Source organism: Lagopus muta, chromosome 28, assembly GCF_023343835.1.
Source record: "Lagopus muta isolate bLagMut1 chromosome 28, bLagMut1 primary, whole genome shotgun sequence".
Classification (NCBI taxonomy): Eukaryota; Metazoa; Chordata; class Aves; order Galliformes; family Phasianidae; genus Lagopus; species Lagopus muta.
In genome coordinates, this window is record NC_064460.1 from 559,856 (window position 1) to 584,653 (window position 24,798).

General features: G+C 47.5%; 3 protein-coding genes across 47 annotated transcripts in view; 2 read left to right on the top strand and 1 right to left on the bottom strand.

The window, feature by feature from the left end:
• The window catches only part of LOC125685589 (zinc finger protein 501-like), a 206,178-nt gene extending 181,655 nt beyond the window's left edge, over positions 1-24,523 (top strand). For 15 of the 36 annotated variants that reach the window (XM_048928828.1, XM_048928806.1, XM_048928810.1 and 12 more), the window contains one exon: positions 18,849-24,523. In XM_048928828.1, the coding sequence (XP_048784785.1) occupies positions 18,849-19,948 (1,100 nt within the window). In that variant the 3' untranslated portion in view covers positions 19,949-24,523. Of the gene's footprint in view, positions 1-15,513; positions 15,747-16,384; positions 16,663-17,194; positions 17,353-17,642; positions 17,725-17,914; positions 18,042-18,632; positions 18,744-18,848 lie in introns of those variants that run through there. The other 21 variants (XM_048928827.1, XM_048928824.1, XM_048928814.1 and 18 more) reach the window with 9 other exon arrangements.
• The window catches only part of LOC125685583 (zinc finger protein 664-like), a 233,337-nt gene that overhangs the window by 189,159 nt on the left and 19,380 nt on the right, over positions 1-24,798 (bottom strand). The gene's annotated exons all lie outside the window — the stretch shown is intronic.
• LOC125685593 (zinc finger protein 501-like) overlaps positions 1-24,798 on the top strand; it is a 121,404-nt gene that overhangs the window by 55,046 nt on the left and 41,560 nt on the right. The gene's annotated exons all lie outside the window — the stretch shown is intronic.

Consider the following 24,798-nt stretch of genomic DNA (forward strand, 5'->3'; position numbering starts at 1 on the left):
TCCCGCTGTAACTGTGGAGGGCGCGGTGCTTGTGAATGGGGATGGGACGGGACATTGGAAGTGAGAATAGCCGTCATTGCAGAAAGCTGGGGAAACCCGATATCCCAGTGTGAGCATTGGAAGCCTGGGAGGGGAGGGGTGAAACTGAAATACAATGTTAGTAATGCCTGTGATGATGAAAGTCTGGAAAGTGAGAAGGGTTTGGAAAAACACAGGCTGAGGAAGGCAAAGTTGAGCAAGGTGTAACAGGGATGTCCTTACCTAGAAGAAGAGGTAAGGGGGAGCCTGGAAGGGCTCAAGCAGAGTTCCACCCCCACAGGAATGAAAGCAGCTGGGGAAGCAGAGTAAAGTTATTTTCTGATACCTCTGGGTGCCTCTTACTCTGTGTTACGTCAAGAATTATTACCCGTAGATGATTTTTGTAATAGTTGTAGGAGCCACTGGCAAGAGAAGTTTCCTTTTTTGGGGACCAATTAAATACAGGCTAGGAGAACAAGTAGGAATACATACATTCTTGTAGGTGCCAGGTTCTCCAAAACCATTACTTGAGCATGAGTTCGGGGAAACATGGGCGGGCTGTAAACGATGACATGGAAAAAGAATGTAGCAAGCAGGATGTGCAGTAAATAAGGATTAACCATTGCATAGGAATGTGAGTAAAGAGAGAACACGATAAGGGTTAACCATTGCATAAGAATGCAGGCAAGCAGGATGTGAGGCCAGGTAAGAAAAGAACATCTGGAAACTCTATTGTAAACATGAAGAGAACATCACACAAGGAACAGGTTGGATCGGATTACTTCCGTTGAAGACAGTGAGCCTTCATCCCATGACCACCAGAAGAAGATCCCCACTGCCCACTGCCCACTGCCCACGTGCAAGAGGGAGGGACCACATGCTGAGGGGTTCTCAGAAACGTAATGAAATATGTATACGAATTCCGGGAAAAACACTGATTATGTATTAGTTGGGCCTCTATCTGTACCAAACTTTTGTCCTACACTGTGCAAGTTCGGAGGAGCGATCCCCCTTGCACCCAGCTTGGCGCCAAATGCTGAATAAAACATAGCTGCTTTATAACCTAACTCAGGGTGATAGAGTTTGATTCCGTAAATCAATTTGGCGACCCAGATGGGACAATCTGTCCGGCTGCAGGACCGGCTGAGAGGGCTGAGAGGCACGCCTTTGGTGTGCCCCGAGATTTCTGGGAAGGACTCCCCTTCCTCATCCGATCACTGCGGGGACAGGCAAGGACCATTTGTTGGCAGACCAGGTATGTTTAGGAAAAAGGGGAACCCATAAGGCATACGGAGACGTCCTACGCAGGGTAGAAAAGGGTCGGCGTGCTCTCCCCTGGGTAGGTGAGCTCACAAGTTGGGTACAGGGCAATTCCTTGGAAAGGAAACCCTACAAAGGAAGCCCGTAAGGCGTACGCAGGGAAGAAACAACAGTCATTAAGCGTGCTAGTTATTAAGTGATTGATAACACCAGTTTTGTCTAATGTTTACGTGGGTTGTTGTGGATATAGCAGGTATAACAGAATCATAGGTATTGTTATTGTTGTTGAGATGGTAAGCTAAAGAATACAAGATACAGAATACAATATGTAAGGATCCATATCATATCTTAGTTATGATAACTCTAAGGGAATTCACAAACAGCATCGCTTAGAGGGGTTTAAAGCTTAGAGGAATTTATTACTTAGAGGAATTTATGGCCTAGAGGCATTTGTTGTTTAATTTAGCCTTTTGCTACCCCAAAACCAATTTATTGCTTAGCTGAACCTTTTCACTTTTCCCAAGTATATTTCCAAAAGGGAGCCTCTTCAAGTCAGTAGAGAGGGGCCCCTAAGAAAGCAATGGATGGGGAAGATAAGCGGGCTGAGAAACGGCTGAGACATGCCAGGTGGGAAAGGAGCTCAGAGCTGAAACAAAGGTCGAAAGGACATGGCGAGGAAGATGCCTGACTTCATCCCTGAACGACCACCGAATGGGGAGGAAGAGGTTGAGCCTTCATCCAATGGAAACTACTGCGCATGCCCTGGGGAGGGGGACAGTATGTAAATGAATTCCTGGAAAAGCAATTAATATGCCAATGGGTCTTGGGTAACACTGTTGAATTTGTATGGCTTGGCTTATAAATGTAACAGGACCCCACTCTCTGGTGTGCAAGCTAGGAGGAATGATCCCCCTTGCACCTGGCGTGTGGCGCAGCGCTGAACTAAAGACGTATCTGCTCTTTTAACCTTAGGTGGGTTAGAGAGTTTGATTCCACAAATCATTGTCACCATCAGTTATAAGTGTTCGGTACCGTGTATTTGAGAACTGTTACCAAAACACTGGAAAGGAGTCTGGAGCTCTGATTTGTTAAAGTGTAAAGCCGGCATTGTGTGTGATTGCGAGCAAATGTGTTGAGTACTGTGACATGGCACAGCTGCAGTGTGAGTGCGAGTATAACAATGATCATGGTCTGTCTGTCTGTCTTTACGTTTTTGTATGAATTTCTGAATGGGGATGATGGATTCATAGAGAGATGCCTGCTCCATTTGGGGAATGAATGTCAACTCATTTACATAACACTGTGTTCTGCTTGCAAGGAGATGTGTGAGGGAGGTGGGTCAATCAGTGCTGGTTCTCTGGTGAGGTGTTTATAACCAAACGTTAGGGATTGTTAGTGAGAAGTTATATGGTATTAAGGGTGTTTATGGAAACTGAAGAACTGTATGGTTTGATTTGAGGACTTTGAAGAGAATGACACAAACTGTTTTGATGGTATAAGTGTAATTGTTCATGGTATAGAAGTGAGGGGTATGTGCAAGTGTAACTGAAGGTACTAATAGTGGAACAAAGGGAAAAGGGTTAAAGAGAAAGTGAGTTAATGTTTGCTGGCATGAGAGCAACCCCTACACCGTTCCCCCGCGAGCAGAACTTGGTGTGAGAGAGAGAGAGAGCCGGGGACAGAGATTGCTGTTACTTGTGAAGGGGGAGGTGGAGAGGACAGGGCACTGGAAGTGAGAATATCCTCTGCAGAGATCTAGGAAATCCCAGTGTTAACACTGGAAGCCTCTGGAGGGGAGGAGGTAAAAACTGAAAAATGATGCTAGTAGTTTATGTAGTGATGAGAGTTTGGAAAGTGGAAAGTTTGGGAAGGACACAGGCTGAGGAAGGCAAAGATGAGAAGGGTGTAAAGGGATGTTAGGACTGAAGAAAGGTGAGTGATATGAAGGAAAAGCAAAAGAAAACAAAAGAAAACTGATTGAGAAACAGAGATAATAAGGAAATGGGGAATAATAACAGCTGTTGCTGTGGCAGCACTAGAGTAGGGCTGTAGGACCCAGGGATCCAGTCAGAGAGAGGTGGGGGGAGGGCTGGAAGAGCCCAGGGAGGGCTCTGCCCCACCGGAGTGAAAATAAAGTGTAAATTACTGAGAAAGGGGGAACAGTCTCTGGTTGCAAAGATGAAGGATGGGAATTTGGGAAGTTTACCCTAGCAGATCCACTGGTTAAATTACAACTAGGGGAGCAGAATAAAGAAATTTATCTTGCGGTGGATACGGGTGCCTCTTGACAGCCGTAGATGATTTTGCAACAGTAGAAGGAGCTAATGCCCAATAAGAAAAGGCTTACTTTTGGGGATTCATTAAATATAGACTGAGAAAACAAGTAGGAATAATAAAAAATAATAATAAATTCTTGTACATGCCAGGTTACTCTGGCAAGCAGTTAAATGAAACTGGAGCTAAGAATCAAACAGTATTAACTGATTGAGAATTTTAAGCCTGCCTTTAACACAAACACGGAAAAATAAGATTATAGCCACAGAAGTTTCAGAAATCATGAATAAGAAATGCTTAGGAAGGTGGGTATCAGGGATACCTGGCAGACCCAAAAATGCAGCCCTAAAGAGAAGTTAAGTTAAAAGCAAGAGTTAGCCCAGTCAGGGTAAAGTAGAGCCCTTTGAGGATATGTGACTGTAGAAAGATAAAAGAAATAATAGATAGTTTTTGGAGTTTGGATTAGTGATTGAATATGGATCCAAATACAGTACTCCAAACCTGAATGAACAAATAAATAGATAGGTAGGTAAATAAATAAATAAATGGAAAACAAGTGCTATAGTTTGGAACAAGATTTGAGGACAAGTAATAGAATAGTTGAATGCATACGCTCAGTGGTGAAAAATCCATACACCTTATTACGCAAGTTAAGGAATCAGTAAGTGGAGTTTACCTTCTGGACTTGAAGAATGCCTTTTCTGCCTGCTTTGGCCAAAGGAAGCCTAAGGTTATTTGCCTTTGAATAGAAAAGCCCTAGGATGGGGAGAAAAGACTCAGTTAATCTGAACAGTGTTACCCAGGGTTGTGAGAACAGCTCAATGATTTTTGAGAGCTGGTCAACTCAGGAACCTGAGACTTGGGTTCCTGCATCCCAGAGTGGAGCCTTACTGCAGTACGTGGATGTCACAGAAACCAAGAGGACTGTGTGCAATGGACGGTGAGTTTGCTGAATTTCTTGTTGAAACGATGATCAAGTTTCTCAACAGAAAGACATACCTGGGATATGAGATTACAGCTGGACTTCAACCCTTAAGGACTGATAGGAAAGAAGCCATCTGCCAACCCCCTGAGTCACAAACTGCCAAGGAACTCCGTAGGAATGACAGGATGGTGCCGACCGTGGGTGCACAGCTAGGGACTGTTGGTGAAGCCAAAATATTACAAGAAATGGGAAGACAAGGTGGGCATTCCCTAAACTGAAATAAGAACTCATGAAGGCCCTCTGCTTTGGGGTTACCAGAAATGCTCACATAATAAAACAAGGAATGGCCCTGGGAGTCCTTGCCCAGAACCTTGGGCAGTGGCACACTTCTCCAAACAGCTGGATGAAGTGAGTAAGGGGTGGCCGGGATGCTTGAGGGCAGTGGCTGCGCCAGTACTCAGGTGTTGCTAGGCCAAAGAATAACAGTTTTTATACCTCATACAGTGTCTGTTGTATTGGAGGTAAAAAGGGAGACATTGGCTCTCACTCCAAAGGTTCCTGAAATCCCAGGCCATCCTGGTAGAGCAGGATGACGTAGAAATAATTGCAACCCAGTATCTTCCTTAGCGGAACTCCTGGACAACCAGTATTTTGTAACAGCTTTGGAACAACTGAAGCTGCATCTTCCAGCCAGTCGGACCTGAAGGACAAGCCCTTAGAAGACGCAGAAGACACCTGGTTTACCGACGGTAGCAGTTTTGTGAGACAAGGAAACTGTAAGGCAAAATATGCAGTAGCTGCAACTGACAAGGTAATTGAAGCATGACCATTACTTGAGGGGACTTTCCCTCAAAGGGCTGAAATAACTGCCTGGACAGGAGCTTTAATTTTATGGATGGATGCTAATTATGTATTTGGGATGCTACACAGAGTACCATCTGAAAAGAGCAAGGACTGCACATACAAGATAAAACAGCAGAGAATCATAGAATCATAGAATCACAAGGTTGGAAACGACCTATTAGATCATCTGGTCCAACCATCTCCTCGTCACCATTGCCGCTACTAGCACTAAACCACATCACGCAGCACATCATCCAGATGCCTCTTGAACACTGCCAGGGACGGCAACTCCACCATCTCTCTGGGCAGCCATTCCAGTGCCTGACCACTCTCTGAGAGAAAAAGTTCTTCCTTATGTCTAATCTAAACCTCCTCTGACACAACTTGTGGCCATTACCCGGTGTCCTGCTTGTTGCCTGGGAGAAGAGGCCAAATCCCTCTTCACCACAACCTCCCTTCAGGAAGTTGTAGAGTGCAATGAGGTCTCCCCTGAGCCTCCTCTTCTCCAGACTGAACAATCCCAGCTCCCTCCTCATAAGACCATAAGCTCCAGACCCCTCACCAGTTTTGTTGCCCTTCTCTGGACATGCTCCAGGACCTCAACATCTTTCCTGTAGCAAGGAGCCCAAAACTGAACACAGTACTCGAGGTGCAGCCTCACCAGTGCTGAGTAGAGGGGGATGATCACCTCCCTGCTCCTGCTGGCCACACTATTTCCAATGCAGGCCAGGATGCCATTGGCACTCGGCCAGCTCATGTTCAGCCGAGCATCAACCAACACCCCCAGGTCCTTCTCTTCTTCACACTCATCCAGCCACTCATCCCCAAGCCTGTAACGCTGCATGGGATTATTGTGGCCAAAGTGCAGGACCTGACACTTGGCCTTGTTGAACCTCATCCCATTCACCTCAGCCCAGCAGTCAGCCTGTCTAAATCCCTCTGACGGGCTCCCTACCCTCAGGCAGATCGACACCACCTCCCAGCTTGGTGTCATCTGCAAATTTACTGAGGGTACATTCAGTTCCTTCATCCAGGTCATCAATAAAGATATTAAACAAGATGGGCCCCAGTATTGACCCCTGGGGGACACCACTTGAAACGGGTCACCACCTGGACTTCACTCCATTCACCATGATCCGCTGGGCACGGCCCTGTAGCCAGTTCCTTACCCAAAGAAGTGTCTATCTGTTCAGAACACGGGCAGCCAGTTTCCCCAGAAGAAGCCTATGAGGGACCGTGTCAAAGGCTTTGCTGAAGTCTAGGAAGACTACATCAGCAGCCCTTCCCTCATCTACCAGCCTGGTCACCCAGTCATAGAAGGAGAGATGAGGTTGGTCAAGCACAACCTGCCTTTCACAAACCTGTGCTGGCTGGGCCTGATCCCCTGGACACTGCGCACATGCCGTGCAGTCTCATCCAAGATGATTTGCTTCATAACTTTCCCTGGTACTGAGGTCTGGCTAACAGTCCTACAGTTCCCCGGATCCTCCTTACAGCCCTTCTTGTAGAATGGAGTCACGTCACATCAGCAGGCCTCCAATCCTCTGGGACCTCACCAGTTAACCAGGAGCATTGATAGATGGCCGAGAGCGGCTCGGCAATCACCTCTCTGACTGTCTCCTCCAGAATTGTGGGGGCATATTCTGAGCAGCGTCCCAGACTTCCAGATCGGGGCATAAAAAGCCCAGAAGATAATTGATCTGGCTAATAAAGGCTGATGTAGTGTAGGCATTGAGAACCTCAGCCCTCTCCTTGTCCTCAGTGGCCACATTCCCTGCTGCATCAAGTATAGGATGAGAATTATCTTTGGTTCTTCTTTTGCCGTTGATACATTTATAAAAGGATTTTTTATTGTCTTTTATTGCAGAGGCCAACCTGCACTCAAGTTGGGCTTTCGCCTTCCTAACTTCCTTCCTGCATACCTTAGCTACTTCTTTGTAATCTCCCCAAGTAGCCTGTCCCTTCTTCCAGAGGATGTAGACTCTTTTTTCTCCCTGAGTCTCAACAGTAATTCCTGGCTCATCCACACTGGTCGTCTTCCCCTACGGCTCGCCTTACAGCACTCAGGGACAATTCTGTTCTTGCGCCTTTAAGATTTCCATCTTGAGGAGCATCCAGGCTTCCTGGGGCCCTTTAGGTGCACAAGCATGATGTCAACCTACCAAGGAGCGTGGCTGTTACACATTGTAAAGGAAATCAGAAAGGTAACACTGCACAGGAAACTGGAAATAAGACGGTGGGTCAGGTAGCAGAACAGGCAGTTGAAGAAGACTTTTTAATTCCAGACGGTCAACTGAAAATCTTTAAACCTGAGTCAGAACCTGTAATATATTCTAGAGAGGATTGGAATCTAATTAATGATTTAGAAGGGAGGGCAACAATGGCAAATTGATTTCTCGGAAGTCCCAAGAAAAGGGGAGTATCCTTGTATGTTGGTACTGGCGGATACTTTTCCTACAGAAGCCAGAGGCATTCCCTTGTAGAACTAATAAGGCACATGGAGTAATTTAAGTATTGTTGGGTTATTCCAAGATGCTGAGGAACTATTTGGTCTGTCAAGGAAAGTGCATTGTCAAAAGTGAAACTCATAAAGAAAAGATGAATTGGTTACTAATTTGCTTTATTTCAGGGTGATATCTCTGGCAAGTTGATGTTGTGTGCTGTTACATTTTGTATTTTGGTTATAACAGTACTATGTTTTGTGTTACATTTATTTGTTATTGTTAAATGTGTGATTGTCACTCTTCTCCCTTCTACTGGGATCAACCTTACATCTCTATACTTAACAATGGCCTCTATTAAGAAAGTAATAACACTCTCATTAGTGGGCATGAACATCATAGCGGAAGTAATACAATGAGTAGGAGTCATTCGGGTAAAGGTTTCTGGTGGCTGGGCGGAGTTGGGAGAGCTCAAACTCCCACCAGGCATAGTGAGAACTGTTTGGAGCCAGTATCAAAATCCAAGAAGGGTTAAAAGGGTAAATAACCCACTGGTAAGGTATAATACAGGATACCTTGAGAGCCCTTATCCCGGTCTTAGGAGTAGCTCCGCTGGTTTGGGTTAAACAGGACCCCCCAAATGCGAAGACAGGGATGACCTGAAAGCTACCAAAACAAAGGACGTAATGCACAACATGGACAATTAGCTTACTAAACTTTCTCCACAGAAAGCCCAAGTGGCACAGCCACAAGTAACCCATTTGTGTTATGGAATCACTTCAGTATTCCCGAGCCCTAGGAAACAGCTGGGGGACTCTGGAAGGAGCTCCAGACTGTCCTAGCGATAACAAGATGGTGTCGCCTACAACCAAAGAACACTGGTAAAGCCACTCTATGCCGTTCTGAAATCCTGCCCAAAGGTCCTCATAGAGGTTGAGGAAGAGAAATAAGAGGAAGGGTTAACTGTGGCAATTAGACACGGACTCAGTTGTTAGTGCAGAACAAAAAACTTTTATTGTGGGCAATGAACTTGAACAATGTGCACGTGGTTAAGTGCCTTATTAAATGTAACTCTCCTGCCATGCCTTCCCTCCTACCCTGAAGTAGATGGTGCTGGATCTGGACTTGTCCCTCTGGGGCCGTCCCACGGCACCCGGTCTGTGTTGGTGTGTGTGTTGGACCGAGGCACCGGCTCAGCCAGCTATATCTCAAGTCCGTGGGACCTCAGCGGCGTCTCCTAATAGTAGGCGATGAGGTCATACAGGCTGGCAAATACCCGGTGTCAGTCAGGAAGAACTTCTGACTGGTAGCGTCCTGTCGCCAGTGTATGCAGCAATGCCGCCCCTTCCCACGGTGCCAGAAGGACAGAACGTAGTCCCCAGCGTAAGTCTCGCTTTCCCTGACCAGGAAGGAGCCGTCAGGGGCCTCCATCTCAGCACAGTACTCTGTCATCAGCCGCTCAGCGATGTGCCGCCCGCTGCGCCCTGCCCCCAGCTGCTGTGGAACCATTCCTGTGCAAGATGCAGCTCCACGTTGGCGCTCACCTCCTTCTGTGCAGGTCATCTCCTCTGTCTGCTCTCAGTCAGGGGAATGTTAAGCGGGTTCCATTTACAGTTGAGGGGTTCTTCTGTCACTTGGCAATCCGCCGCTTGCTCCTCTGTCACACACGCACCCACGGTTCCTGAGCACTTGCCTCCACAAAGCCACCTCAGTTTTGGCAGGGCTTGCCAATGGTCTTTATTGCATTTGCTGACACCCATGCCAGGTGTACAAGCCAGACGTCTTGTGATCATGTCAAGAGGGTCTGTCTGGCATGAATAGCTACAATCTTTAATTTGTTTATACCTCCGAGGGTCTTTTGCCAGTCCAAGCAAGAACATCTTTATTTTCTCCCAATAGTATACAGGTTAAAGGAATTGAGGTAAGGGATCTGGACTGATTAAATGAAGGGGCACGGTTGTGAGGATCTTAGTAGGATGTGCTGCTTTAATCTTCTGGACCACTCAAAATCGATAAATAGGAAGCTCATGACAAAATAGAGACTAACCCAGTTATGGAGGGACCAAAGGGGATACAGGAAACACTTACTAGTCAGCTACCTAACTTCGCTTGGCTCAAGAAGCTTTTTGTCTCACATTGACGTGCATTGCAACAAGGTGTGAACTATGGCTCTGTAAAACATCTGGACCAGAGAATAGTTCTGAAGAATGGAAAAAGCATAAACTAAGGCAGAAAGTGGAAAGTGGAAGATGTTTTAAGTCTTCCCTTTTCCAAAATGGGGCAATTTAGGAAAAGAATTTGCTACTAGCAATGAAAAGGGGGGAATTGAGATGGTAAGCTGAAGAATACAAGATGTAAGAATACTAAATGTAAGGGATCCATAACATCGCCTGGTTATGCTAACTCACAAGAGGTCGCAAATAGCATCGCTTAGTTTCACCTTTTGCTAACTCAAGGGAGATTTATTGCTTAGTCTAACCGCTCTGTCAGCCCAGGCATATTCTACAAAGGGAGCCCTCTGCAGACAGTGGAAGAGGGGCCCCTAAGAGAGCAAGGAAAAAAGGGAAGATAAGCAGAATAGGAAATTGCTGAGGCATGCAGGGCAAGAGAAGAGCCCAGGACTGGGACAAAGGTCGGAAGGACGTGGCGAGGGAGACAACTGACTTCATCCCAAACGACCACCGAATGGGGAGGAAGACATCGAGCCTTCATCCAATGGAAGCTACTGCGCATGCCCTGGGGAGGGGGGACAGTATGTGAATGAATTCCCGGAAAAGTCATGAATATGTCAATGAGTTTTGGGTAATACTGTGTATGGCTTGGCTAATAAACGTATCGAGACCCCACTCTCTGGTGTGCAAGCTAGGAGGAGCAGATCGCTCCTTGCACCCTTGCACCCGGTGTGTGGCGCAGCACTGAAATAAACATATCTGCCCTTTTAACCTTACTTAATGGGTTAGAGAGTTTGATTCCACAAATCGCTCCTTCTTTGGCCATCAGGAGATCAAGAGCCGTTCCGTTCTGCAATACTACTTGATGAAGAGAGGACACCTCTGTCTGCAGTCCAAGTATAGCATCCATAGTTGAGTTCTTGATATTCTCTAGTGTAGCTGCTATACTGACAATTGCCTTTTCTGATTCCCTTACTCCTAGGCTAGGAATAAACCATCCCATAAAACTATGGAACCCAGAGGGCCTGTCTATAAGGGGGTTATTCCCCGCTTCACCCTTTTCCAAGAGGTTCTCAGTATCCCTGGAGGAGGAGCTGTTCCATTGAAGCACTAATATCCTCCTACATAATGTCCTTCTAGTTCTCAGGAACGGTCTTACACTGAGGCCTGTCTATAGCTGTACACTGAATTCAGGCCCTTCTTCCAATTGTCACCATTTTATTTGCACACCTACGCCTACTTCCTGCTCCACCCCATGGTGACCAATTGGTGGAGGGCGTCCCACACTGTGGGATTTCCATTCTTCCATCTCTTGGTAAGGCTGTACATAACCTGCAATCAGGGAGCTTTAGGCTAACAACTGTTCCTTTAGTCATGTTTAAATAGGTATTTTCACGCCAGGCTGAAGCAAGTCTTATTTAACACGTGCAACCTATAGAACACATTCTACACATGTTGTCTCTAAATCCTTACCTTCAATGCTCCGGTCTTCTCAATAGTCCACTGGGGCTGAGATGTCTTCTTAACTCACGTGTAGCTGCACGATGCTTGCTCTTTCACCTTGATCGCTATAGATGATGTTCTGGAACCCCAAATCTTGGAATTGTGTCTTGTCACAATACTTCAGTCACTTCCTGCACCTTGTTGCTCCTGCAAGGGAAAAGCCTCTGGCCAACCTGAAAAGGTGACTGTTAATACCAACGTATACCTCTACCCCCCTTTTGTTGGGAGTTCTGAGAAATCAAGTCACCATTGTTGCCCAGGATAAATTCCCTTCCCTTTTTGTCCCATGGCACCCTGGGGCCAGTTCTAGGACTATTCTGTAAACAAATCTCACATTGCTGTGTTACCTGCTTAGTGGTGGTGTATAAATTCCAAGCCACAACCCTTTGCCTCAAGTATTTATACAGGGTCTCAGTTCCCAGTGAGTTTTCCTGTGCTCAGCCATGATTGCAGCCCATAATAAGGAAGCGGGATCTATTATTTTCTTTTGAAGTCTAATCCTCCCTCCTTCTCCCACCTACTCTCCTAAGCCCTCTATCAAGTTTTGGTCCTCTCTTCACTATCTTGGTTTACCCTCAGTTTAAATTTTTACTGTCTGGAACCAAAGCCTGCGCCTCTGCGTCCTCTGTTTCTGAACACTCTCCAAGTCCCCTCAATTAGTTCGTCCAGGTCCTGTAATTTGCTTCCTTTAATCTCTAGATCACCAGGAGAAAACAAAGACATTCTCGCTCTGGTTAGCAAAAGACCTTGGGAGATGGAAACAAGCGCAGCAGACATGGAGGGAGAAAACCGAAAGACTGTAACTCCTTGTGCCAGACAGAACCTCTCAACCTGATCACAAGACGTCTGGCTTGTACACCTGGCACGGGAGTGAGCAGATGCTATCAAGGTCAAGCTGACCAGCGGCAAACCTGAGGAGGGTGGCTGATGGAGGTGAGTGGCCTGTGTGCCACGGGACGGCACGAGAGGGACGAGCCCAGCTCTAGTGCCATCTCCTTCAGGGCAGGATGGAAGATCCAGCACTGCTGCATGCAGCAAAAGGGTCACAATTAATGAGACACTTGACCAAGAGCATGTTGTTCCAGTTCACTGTGCACAATGAAAGATTTGTTCTGCAGACAGGACAGCAGACTCTGTGTCTAATTGCCGCGGGTAAACCTTAACTGCTTTGCCCTTCTCAATCTGTAGGAGGACCTTTGGATAGGAAAGGGCATAGAGAGTGTTTAACCAGTATTCCATAGTTGTATATCCATATGCAACATCACCTTGTCATCCCTAGAGAAGTCCGGAGCTCCTTTGCTGTTGGCAATTCCACAGTCTGGCTTCCTTCCTCGTTGTTCTCTAGGGTTTGGGATCCAGCAGCCACTCCATACCCCACATAGGTTGCTTATGGCCGTGCCATCCGGGCTTTCTGTGGAGAAAGTCGATAGCCATGAAGTCTGAGAAAGTTTCCTAGACTAATTGTCCTTGCTATGCATGCCTCCTTTGTTTTGGTAGCCATCAGAAGGTCATCCATGTACTGTGGATGAAGTTCCTTGTCCTGGAGCCATAGCCACTGCTCCAGGCCTTTGGCAAGTTGGTTCCTGAAAAGAGTGGGGCTATTTTGAACACTGCGGGAAGCAAACATTAGCTGATTCTCTGGACTCAGTGGTAGACAAAAGACGGCATCTTCTAGGTCCAGAAGGGTAAACCATGCCAATTCACCTGATAATTTTGTATGCTACCAATGGGTATAAGTCCTACACTGTTCTATTGATGGCCCTTAAATCTTGTACTCACGCTCCAATAACAACCCGAATTTCTGAAAACTGTCAGTTATTGGCTGGATTCCTTTCCCACCTCCGAATTTGAGGGGGTACTGCTCAATCCGAACCGGCTGAGCTCCCTGCTTTATTCCCATTGCTATTGGTGCTGCATTCTTAGCTCTTCCTGGGGTTTCTGCCACCCACACCCCAGGACACACTTGATCACTTCCTTTGCCTGGGATCCTGCTCCCAGCAGGGGTAGTGAGCAATGCAAAAAACTAAGCACCTCTGTGAACTGTTCTTCTTCTTGTACCTTAAATTCCAATTCTCCTTTCAACTTGATTTCAGCTTCCAGTTGTTCTAGTAAATCTTGCCCTAGAAAAGGCTTTGGTGAATTTGGCACCAAAAAATTTGTGTATTCCTACCTGTTTGCCTATACTAAGTTGTAAAGGCTTAAGAAAGTAAACCTCCTCAGGTTTGCCAGTGGCTTCCCTTACGGTTACAAATTCATCACTTTCATGCAAATTCACACACATTCATCTGGAGTTAGAGAAGTATTTAACACCCAGTAAGTTGCTCCAGTTACTACACATTCCACGCTTTGCTGCAATTCCTTCCTTAGCTTAATCTTCTCCACCCTTAACTGTCATTGCATCTGTTACCAAATCCAGTGCCTCTTTTGCACAAACTGCTTTCCCGTTCAACGGGGATGGAACCCTCCTGGGCCTTTCCAGCTCCCCCCCTTCAGCTCTTCCTGAGGAGATCTCTGGGTCCTAGAGCCCTGCTCTCAGCTCCTCCCCTCCTAAGGCTTCCCGGGCTAACACTGGCAGATCAAGTTTCCCAGGTCCCTCCAGATGAAGGCTATTCGCTTCCAGCGGCTCATCTCCTGCCTTCCCAAGAACACCATTAACTGCTAAATGGTCATCAGCTTCCAACCACCATTAATTTCTCACAGGGTCCTCAGGCTCCCCAGAAATACCTGAAGTGGGGGTTGCCTCGGAACTTCCTTTCCCCGTGCTCCTCCATACTCAATTTCATTGATTCTTTGTTGTTCCCCAAAGTCCACACCTCACAGCTACCATGTTAGTGTGACCAAATGCATATTCCTCTTTAAACCCCAGACCACAACGCCAAATAAACGCCAGTTTCCTCGATTGCACAGTAATTCCTGGACAGGACTACAGGTCAGGCCTCAGATAACAAATACAGGCTTAAGCAACTATCCAGTTAAACTCCATTCCCACATTCACACCACTCACCTTTGATTCAATATTTAGCATTCACACCTGACAGCAGCAGCTTATAAAGTCTCTTTTGCTGGGTACTGGACGGCACGAGAACACCGAATTCCCTGGGCAAGAGCTAAAACCAACGTCTCCCAGCAACAAGAGCACTTTTATTGTATGTGGAATTCCACAAGCAATAATTTTATAACAGATACACTTAACAATCACAAGGATAACGACAATGAAAAACCAGTTGGGACATTTACTCATCACATGATCCTACCAGGCCCCTTCCTGGCAGCTAACTGCAAACGCCCCCAGATACATTTTTGTTGTAATGATTTTCCAAAGTATTACAAAGCTTACATTCTCGAGCGCATTATAGCCTCACTCACAGGGTGCCTTGCAAGATTTCACCTGTGAAGTTCTTGGAATTCTCGAGATACCTCCCGCAGTGGGACCTTGCTCCTGAGAAGTGTGCTCCCACACCGACTGCCATCACCCAACCTACACCCATGGATCCACCTTCAAGGGGAGCACCCTCACTCCTTCACCTCCACATAGGACGTCACCTTAAGACACATGGCCCCCTGTACTTGTAACAAACCTGGTCCATACCAGGCCTCATTCGCTGCCCAACAGTGGATGTGTGGGTCTCAAGAGTTTTTAGCAGAGCCAGCCCTCGTACAGCAGACAGCTTAACCATGCTCATGCCTTGCACAGAAGACCAAATTGAGAAAGCAGGATAGGAAGTTGTTGGAAATAGAACTCACTTGCTCAGCGAGTAGAAACGTGACATCAGTGCCATGGGCAGCGCTCAGTGAGCAAGTGAGCCAGCTGCAGGGAGATGCTGCCCTCGAGAGCAGGCAGCCGGAGATTGCCTCTTGCTGGGAGCTGCTCGCGGGTGAGAGGAGTTAAAGGAACGACAGGACAGCAACGTGGGGATGTGTGACCACGAGACTGTGCGAATGTCCCCAGCAAAGGAAGCAAAGAGACCCAGCAGACAGCGACGCTTCATTAGCGTAACAAAACGCAGCCCCCATCCCTCCCTTCCCCGGGTGCAGATGTGCCAGGAGAACGAGCTGTGAAACTGCCCAAGGCCCGGCAGCCGGCTCGGGGCGTGCTCGCTGTGGGAACTACTGCCCGGCACCTGAGGCTGTGCCGAAGCGGCCAGAGCCTGGCCGGAAGCCATCCGGGCAGCACGGCGGTGGCAGGAGGAGCAGCAAGGCCGTGCTGCGGCCAGCTCCGGGCTGAGGGCACTCGGCATCCTCTGTTCTCCGCGACTCGCAGGAGCCCGGTTGCCTGCACCAGAGGCGGGAGCAGCCTGCTCCGCACCCAAGGTAGGAGCCCTTCGCGGCTGGTGCAGAGGAGCGCACATTTCCTGCCCCCTGCCAGCAGCAGCGGGAGGCGAGCGGGGAGCGGGGAGCGGTGAGCGGCAGCGGGCGGGGCGGAACCGGCACCGCTGTAGCGCAGGCGGGAGCCCGGTCCCGGCTCCAGCTCCCGCCCAGCACAGCGGGTTTGCTGGGCCAGACGGGCTGCAACGAGGGAGCAGCGGTTCCCAGGCGTGTTGCAGCCCGGCTTGGGCTCCGAGGGGCGCAGGAAGGGGTTGGAGCTGGGACAGCGAGGAAATGAGCACACGAGCTCAGCGTGCTCTGCTGCCCGGTTGGCTCTCTGGAATACAGGCAGCTAGGCCTGCGTTTGTCCCTCTGGGCCACGGGAGACACGAGATGACCTCGCTCCGCAGCTCTGCACGCAAGGATTGATGGAAGTTTTGAACTCCCCGATGCCTCCTTTTGAGCGTCTGAATGCGAAGCCTCCAAGGGGGGAATTTAAACTCCCTTCTCCCTCCCCAGCAGCCCGCAGTTTCCCTTCAGGGACCCAGCAGGCAGCATCTGCCTCTAGCGGCCCTTTCAGGGTTACCCTTTGTGCGCTTAGCGCTGGGCTGATGGCTCACCTGGGGTCGTGCAAACCCCTGCCAAGGCTTTTTTCCCGGCATCTGCAGATGCCTTCAGCGCACAGCTGCGGGCCCTGAGCACGTCCAGCATCTGCAGCAGGTCCGGCACTGGGCTGTGCAATAGATGCTGAAAAGCTGGCGGTCTGTGGGCTGACTGCAGCACACGTTGAGAACGCGCCCGAGCTGCACGTCAGCAAAGTGCAGCCCAGGCTGCGTCGTGCAAAGGGCGCACGGTGCTGAGAAGGTCCCCGGGAAGCGAGCGCGGTGTGCGTGCTGAGCTGAATGGGAAGCAGCGTCCCCAGGTGGGGGAGGAGGGAAACGCATCCGCCGCGGCATTCTTGGTGCAATGGGGGAAGTGGGATTTTTTGGCTTGGAGAAGAGAAGGGTCTGGGCAGAGCTCGTGGTGGCCTTCCGGGACTTGAAGGAAATGCATAAAGTGGAGGAGGAACGACAGCTTTCGTGGGTGGATAGTGATAGTACATGGGGGAATGCTTTCAAATTGAGCCGGGGCGATTTAGGTTAGATACCAGGAGGAAGTTTTGCATTCAGAGGGTGGAGAGGGTCGTGAAAAGGTCACCCACGGAGGACATGGATGCCCAATCCTTTGGTGTATTCGAGAGTGGGCTGGACATGGCTCAGGGCTGCCCGATGTGTTGAATGGCATTCCTGCACATAGCGAGGGGTTGAAACTAGTTGTTCATTGTTGTCCTTTTCAACCCAGGCTATTGTATTTATTTTGTAATTATTATATTGTAATTCCTTTGAAATCATTACTGTAACACATAACTTTAGAAATGCTCATGAATTTCCAAACTAACCTAGCCCCTCTTACAGAAGATCTGTGTCAGCAAGGTGTCTTGATAGCAAGCTGAGAGGGATCTCTGTACAGCTGTGACCTTGAGAGACATCCCTGCTTGTGGGGAGATCCTGTCGTTCAGCCCATTGCTGTGCAGAAGAGCTCGAGGGACGCTTGTGCTGCACCCTGTTTAGGGGTAAGATGAGTGACTCATTGCCATGCTTTGTCTTCAGGCATACAGTCCAAATACCCTCAGCTGTTGAACCAGGTGTCAGTGCTTTCAGCCACCCAGTTTGAGTGAGCTTTGTGATTTGTAATCAGCTTTAGCCAGAGTGTTACCAGTGCTGTTGCTGATTGTCTTCCTGTGCAAGGCCTGCTGTACCATCCCCCAAGCAGTGCCCCACAGATGGGCTGTGGAGGGCTGGGCTGGGACAGGGACTGCTGCGTTCCCTCACAGCTCCCCTCCCACTTCTCTTGTCCCTGCAGGCTCCGGTTCAACTTCTGCCTTCCAGCAATGGTCATCTCACCTGCAGGAGAGTCGCAGATGGCCACAGCACATCCATCTCAGGTAGGGGCTGGGGGAAGCAGGCAGGAGAGGCCATGGGGTGAGGGATGTGAATGCGGGGGGAGAGGGAGGTGGCCTCAGCCAGCGTGTGTGTGCTGGGGCCAGAGAAGCGGCTGGGACAGGAGTTTGTGTCCTGTTTGAGCTGCTACCCTGGGCCTTGGCTGTTCCCAGCAAGGAGCCTCTTTACTTGCAGGAGCCCGTGAGCTTTGCGGAGGTGGCCGTGTATTTCAGCAGGGAGGAGTGGGCGCTGCTGGACCCTGCGCAGCGAGCGCTCTACCGGGACGTGATGCTGGAGACGTACCAGTGCGTGGCCTCGCTGGGTGAGGGCTTTGCTGCCTTTCCTCCTCGCTAGGGCACCTTTGGCTGTGCAGAAGGAGCCTCTGCAGGCCGGGCCTTGAATGATCACCATGCAGTTCCATATTGATAACTACAACAGCAGCAAAGGAAATGCTGAGAAGCATGAGTTTCAGAAGAGATTAGGATGCACAGCAGGCTCACAAACACCCCAGAGTCAGTGCTGGCAAGCAGGCATCAGCCAGGAGGGAGAGAACCAGCCCTTCCATTGGGGCTTTATATTGTGCCACCAGCTGCAGCTCACAGATGACTCCCTGCTTACTCCTTTACAGTGTAGGATTTTCCATTCACTTGCCGTAGACATTTTGATGCCTTGGTCACTGATATATTGTCAGAAAATCAACAAGCCATTCACAAGTGAATTTTAAAGAGAATATCCCTTCTTAATTTTCAGAGTTGTAAAAGCGTTCTTTGCTGCAAAGGGAGCTGAGGGCCCAGTGTCATTCAGGCCCCAAGTGTGTTTTCTCCCTGGGGAGGGACACAGAGTAGAGCTGTTGAACAGGCACTGTGCCAGAATGATGGAAATGTTCTCATCTCCCCTGTTTCTCTGCTTGAAGCTCCACTTCCAGCCCCCAGACCAGTGCTGATCTCCCTGCTTGAAGGCGGGGAAGAGCCCTGGATCCCAGATGTGCGTAGCCCTGAGGCCGTGCCAGGAGACCTCAGCCCAGGTGAGGTGGTGGAGGGAAGGAGGAGTTTGGGGCTGGAAGAGCCATCTCTGTGTGTGTTTTATTTTGGTCACTGTGTGCTATTTCTGGATTTCCTCTTTCATCCAGCAGGAACTGGGGTTACAGATCTACTGGAGGATCTGCAGGAAAGTGGTGTGGCCAGAAGGCGATGGGGTGGTGTCTGTGTGGAAGAAATCAGAAGGGATGTCCAAGGAGGCGTGGAGCAAGGTCAGGCAGAGCACATCACCACGATGCCACTGGGAAAGTGTCTGCAAGAGAAAGGAAGGAGCCCACTGGACTCGAACATAGGTCAAAAGGAGCGTGAAGAACCCAGGAGCAAGAATGTGTGCCAGAAGGAAAAGCAGAATCCATGCACAGAGTGTGGAAACAGCTTTGAAAAAGATTCCAGCATCGTTAACCACCAGTGCATACGCTCAGCAATGAGTGCATACAAGTGCACTGAATGTGGGAAGAGCTTCAAATGGAGATCCAAACTCACCTACCACCAACGCATCCACACAGGAGAGAGACCCTACAAGTGCTGTGAGTGTGGGAAGAGCTTCAAAAGCAGTTCTTATATGAAGTACCACCAACGTATGCATTCAGAGGAGAGACCCTACAAGTGCTTTGAGTGTGGGAAGAGCTTCAAAAGCAGTTCTTATATGAAGAGCCACCAGCGTATTCACTCAGAGGAGAGACCCTACAAGTGCTTTGAGTGTGGGAAGAGCTTCAAAAGCAGTTCTGATTTGAAGAGCCACAAACGCTTCCACTCAGAGGAGAGACCCTACAGGTGCTCTGACTGTGGGAAGAGCTTCAAATGGAGATCCCAACTCACCTACCACCAACTCACACACACAGGAGAGAGACCCTGCAAGTGCTGTGAGTGTGGGAAGAGCTTCATTTGCAATTCCAAATTGAAGCTTCACCAGCGTATGCACTCAGAGGAGAGACCTTACAAGTGCTCAGAGTGTGGGAAGAGCTTCTCAAGGAGTTATGATTTGAAGTGCCACCAGCGCATCCACACAGGGGAGAGACCCTACAAGTGCTCTGAGTGTGGGAAGAGCTTCAAGAGCAGTTCTGCACTGAAGCAGCACAAGCGCATCCACACAGGGGAGAGACCCTTCAAATGTCTGGAGTGTGAAAAGAGCTTTAAACACAGATCTGATCTCATCACCCACAAGCACATCCACAGCACACATGGGCTGTAGAAGCATATCAAAACTTTGGGAACCTTCAAAAGTAGTTCCAGCCTCATTACCTACCAGCAGAGCCACACAAGATACAGAGCCTGCAGAGCTCCAAACATGGGAACAGCTTCAGCCAGAGTCTCAGCCTGGTCACTGGGCTTTGTGCAGAGGGCAGAGTTCCTCACTGGCCCTACAAGTGTTTCTGGTGCATGACTGGCACCCTCTGCAGATGGGACTTAACCCAGGAGCTTCAGATGGCCTTTCCTTGCTACCCAGAGCAGTTCTCTCACCATGCCCGGTTTCTTCTGCTCTTCCTGCCAGCAGCTTTTTGATGCCATTTCCTAAGGAGAAGTGGCTGTGCAGGGATGTTCTGTGTGTCTGTGTGCATGTGTTGCTCTCAGTAATTTGTGAGTGCACTGATGAACCTGAGAGAAGGGTCAGGACAGCAGTAACGTGGCTGTTGGAGGTTTTCTGAGAATCATCTGTAGTGGAAGGCGTAGAGGGTGAATAAAGAAGCTCAGTTGTTCTGAATCTTTCTTCAGTGTAGTCTTGTTTGTTGTTCTTACAATGAATGTCAGCATGTGGAATGAGGAGAGGGAAAGGTGCAAGCAGGATTTGGTTTGGGTGCCTCCTCCAGACCAGTGCTTGCTTCTGTAGAAGACGTTTTGTTCATACAATCCTATCATCCTTCCTAACCGTGCTGCGCAGTGGTTCTACTGCTTGAGGAAGACTGTTAAGCAAAACAGACCTGGCTGGCCTGAAAGGGTCAAACAGGGAACACGCGGCCCCTCCTGAAAGGGAAGGACTGCCATGTGAAACTAGCAAGCATAAGCTACAGCTTCTTCGTTCCATGACCAAGAGCAGAACATGTTCTGTGAAGAGAACGCCTTTTGATCACTGTACTGATCATAATACAAAAGAGTTAATTAAGCAATGATGTATTGCTGTCAGCCACATGACTGTTATCTGATTTAAGTATTGTATACTCCTGTAGCTAAAAGATATAAAAACCCTGTAACAACAATAAACTTTGCATTTGCGCCACCAGAGCCTTAAGCCCGTCTGTCCCAGGCGTCTTGAGCTGGTCTCCGTCATTTGGTGCCGAAACCTGGGAATCTCGGACTCCATATGACAAAGGCGTCGCTTCCTCCCACGAGCCGCGGTTGGTAAGTTAAAATAGGGAGGTAAGGACTAGGGAATTGGACAGATTGTTAAATAAAATGGGACAAGCTGCAAGTACAGAACAAGGCATTTTTTCTGCAATGCTGAAATCATTATTAGTTGCCCGAGGAGTAAAAGTGACTCGGGGTCAGATTAGTCATTTTTTAGATTTTATAGAGGAAGTATGCCCCTGGTTTCCCAGGGATGGAACTATTAATATTGAAACTTGGAATAAAGTAGGTGAAAGACTCCAGGGCTATTATGCTGTGCATGGTCCTGAGAAGGTACCTATTGATACCTTTACGCTTTGGACTCTAATAAAAGAATGTCTCAGAGGAGACACGGGAGATGAGAAGTGGCAGCGGACCACTCGCTCAACAGAAAAGTTATATCCTGCCTTGTCGCGATCAAAATCTCTTGATCATCTCCCTTCGTCTATGCCATCGGCACCCCCACTGTCCCCTCCCCAATATGAGCAACCTTTGATTTGTAAATTAGCAAACGACTTGCCGCCTTGTAAACCTCCTGGCACTAACATAACAAAGGATATTTTACCCCCTGATGATTGGGGAGAGTTAGAAAAAGAGGCTGCTGAATATCACCATAAGGACTTAGCGGCTGTATTCCCAGCGTTACAGGTTGCTAATGCCGCTGTGCAGACACAACAGATAGTTGATCAGGCTCGATCAGATCCCCTTGCTGTTTTGCGTGCCTTTCGAGCAGGGCGAATGCCTCCCCCGCCTGGAGTAGACGCTCTGCTTATGCAACAATCCCCTATGCAATTAGCGCTCAAAGAAGCAAGGAAAGCTGGGGAAACAATTGATGAATTTTCTGGGCAACTTTTCCCGTCTCAAGTTTTCCCTGTCATACAGCGTCAACTTGCAAACGGTGGCATTCTGAATGATTATGAGCCTATTCCTTTTAAACAACTGAAAGAGCTTAAAGCTGCTAATATTCTCCCCCCTTCTGACTGGAAAAGCTTGGCAAAGGCTGTGTTAAGTGGAGGTGAATATTTGCTTTGGACTTCCGAATATGCGGAACGGTTCTTCTTGTGCCCCTTTATTACCAGTTCCTCATTTTGGAGTGAACCCCAGAGGATTAATGCCTAATGATTTATGGCAGATGGATATCACACATGTACCTTCTTTTGGAAAATCTTCTTATGTCCATGTAACAATTGACACTTTCTCTCACTTTGCAGTAGCCTCAGCCTTGTCTGGTGAAAGCTCTCTCATGTATGCAACCATCTTTTGCATTGTTTTAGCGTTATGGGAACACCGAAATCATTAAAAACTGATAACAGGCCAGCTTATGTAAGTAGCGGTTTTGCAACCTTTTGTTGACATTTTAAAATTTACCATAAAACTGGAATTCCATATAATCCAGAAGGCCAAGGCATAGTAGAAAAATTTAATCATTTATTGAAAACTCAACTAAAGAAAATAAAAAGGGGGACATGAGGAATTAAAGATACTCCGTCCTCTATGTTATCACATGCATTGTTTGTTTTAAATTTTTTGACATTGGATGATGACAGAAAATTGGCTGCAGATAGACATTGGAGTAATAAAAAGAGATAAACCAATAGCATATTGGAGAAATCCAATAGACGGTAAAATTTATGGTCCTGATCCTGTACTAATTTGGGGCAGAGGATATGTTTGTTTTTTCCCTACAGACGAAACCTCACCACGGTGGATACCGGAGAGATACGTCCATCATGCCCAAAACCAAAATGGGAAAACTGCGAAGAAAGATGCAGAGACTGATTCTAACCTAGACGAATCCATTGTGTGAACAAATTATAATGCAGCAAGATTGGGATACCAATGTTTCAACAGGAATTCATTGGGCTCTGAATTTTCTCTATATAGATTTAGCTAAAGGGACAAGAGGTTCTGGAACGCCTCCCTTAAATTTTCCTTTATGTCAAAGCACAATCACTCCAAAAACAGAATTTGCACCTTTATGGAGAGCATGTCGAGCTAACGAAACAGTGTGCATTGATTCCACTATCTGTGATTGGAATATGATAGGAAATCAAGGGCGACCAATTAATTTGGTCCATTAATCAATTAATCCAATTAATTGGTCCAATTAATTCATTGATTTGGATTCAAATAAATAATAAATGGGCAATGACTGCAGAGAGTTATACAACTGAGTTTTATATGCGAGTTTGTGTTCCAGAACCTTATGCCTTTTTAAGCGGACCACTAAATATTGTGAATAGCATAGTGAGTTGTACCGATTGTGTAATCTCTAATTGTCTTAATAGTAGCAGTAGTTCCTTCTTGTTAGTAAAGCAACCCGATTACGTCTATCTTCCTGTAAATTTGACACATTATTGGTATGCTGACAAGGGAATGGAAATCCTCCAAGAAACTTCTTTGCAATTGATAGAGAGATCTAAGCGAATGGTCGGATTAATAATAGCCAGAATAGCTGCGCTCATTGCTGCCATAGCAGTAACTACAGTAGCTTCTATTTCTTTAACAACTAGTATTCAGACAGCAGCTTATGTTAATGAATTATCAATTAATGTATCTAAAGCGTTACAAAATCAAGCTACTTGGGATGAAAAGATTGAACTGGGTCTCAATTCCTTAAAGGATACAGTAGACATCCTGGGAAGACAGTTACAAATTATAGCTACTCATGAATCTCTCTTGTGTCATGCAGAATACCGAGCTATCTGTGTGACTCCTGTTGAATACAATAATACCAAATTCTCTTGGAACAAAATACAAGATCATCTTCAAGGCATATGGAATAATGCGAACACATCATTAGATCTTAGGGAATTGAGACAGCACATTCACCATATGATACAATCGCACCATATAGATCTTTCAGTAGCAACTCAAACTACTACATTTATAAGCGCTCTAAAATCTACATTTCCGTCCTTCAAATCATTTAGAAATGGAATTTATGGGCTGATAGTCATTGCCATAATGATAATAATAGGAATTCTTGCTTGTCCATGCTTGATGAAAATGATAACAAATAGACTCCAAAATTTGCGTATAAATCTTAAAAAATCGGACATGGAAAACACAAAAAACAAACCACCACCACCCCTGGTCTAATAAAATAGAAAAGGGTGGAATGAGGAAGACTGTTAAGCAAAACAGACCTGGCTGGCCTGAAAGGGTCAAACAGGGAACACGCGGCCCCTCCTGAAAGGGAAGGACTGCCATGTGAAACTAGCAAGCATAAGCTACAGCTTCTTCGTTCCGTGACCAAGAGCAGAACATGTTCTGTGAAGAGAACGACTTTTGATCACTGTACTGATCATAACACAAAAGAGTTAATTAAGCAATGATGTATTGCTGTCAGCCACATGACTGTTATCTGATTTAAGTATTGTATACTCCTGTAGCTAAAAGATATAAAAACCCTGTAACAACAATAAACTTTGCATTTGCGCCACCAGAGCCTTAAGCCTGTATGTCCCAGGCGTCTTGAGCTGGTCTCCATCAACTGCTCAGAGCAGCAGTGTGACACTGAGCCTTGTCTCCAATAAAAGTACAAAAAGCTGAGCTTGTTCTCCAAGTTTCTGGAGGAGGTGGGAGCAGAAGGCAGTGCAAACACACACGGTGTTCCAGCAGCTCATCCCCACAGCACAGAGATACCAGAGTGCTCTCGGGTGCATGCTTGCCTTGCATGTGATCCCTTTTGAGATTAAAGTTTTTTATTTTCAACTT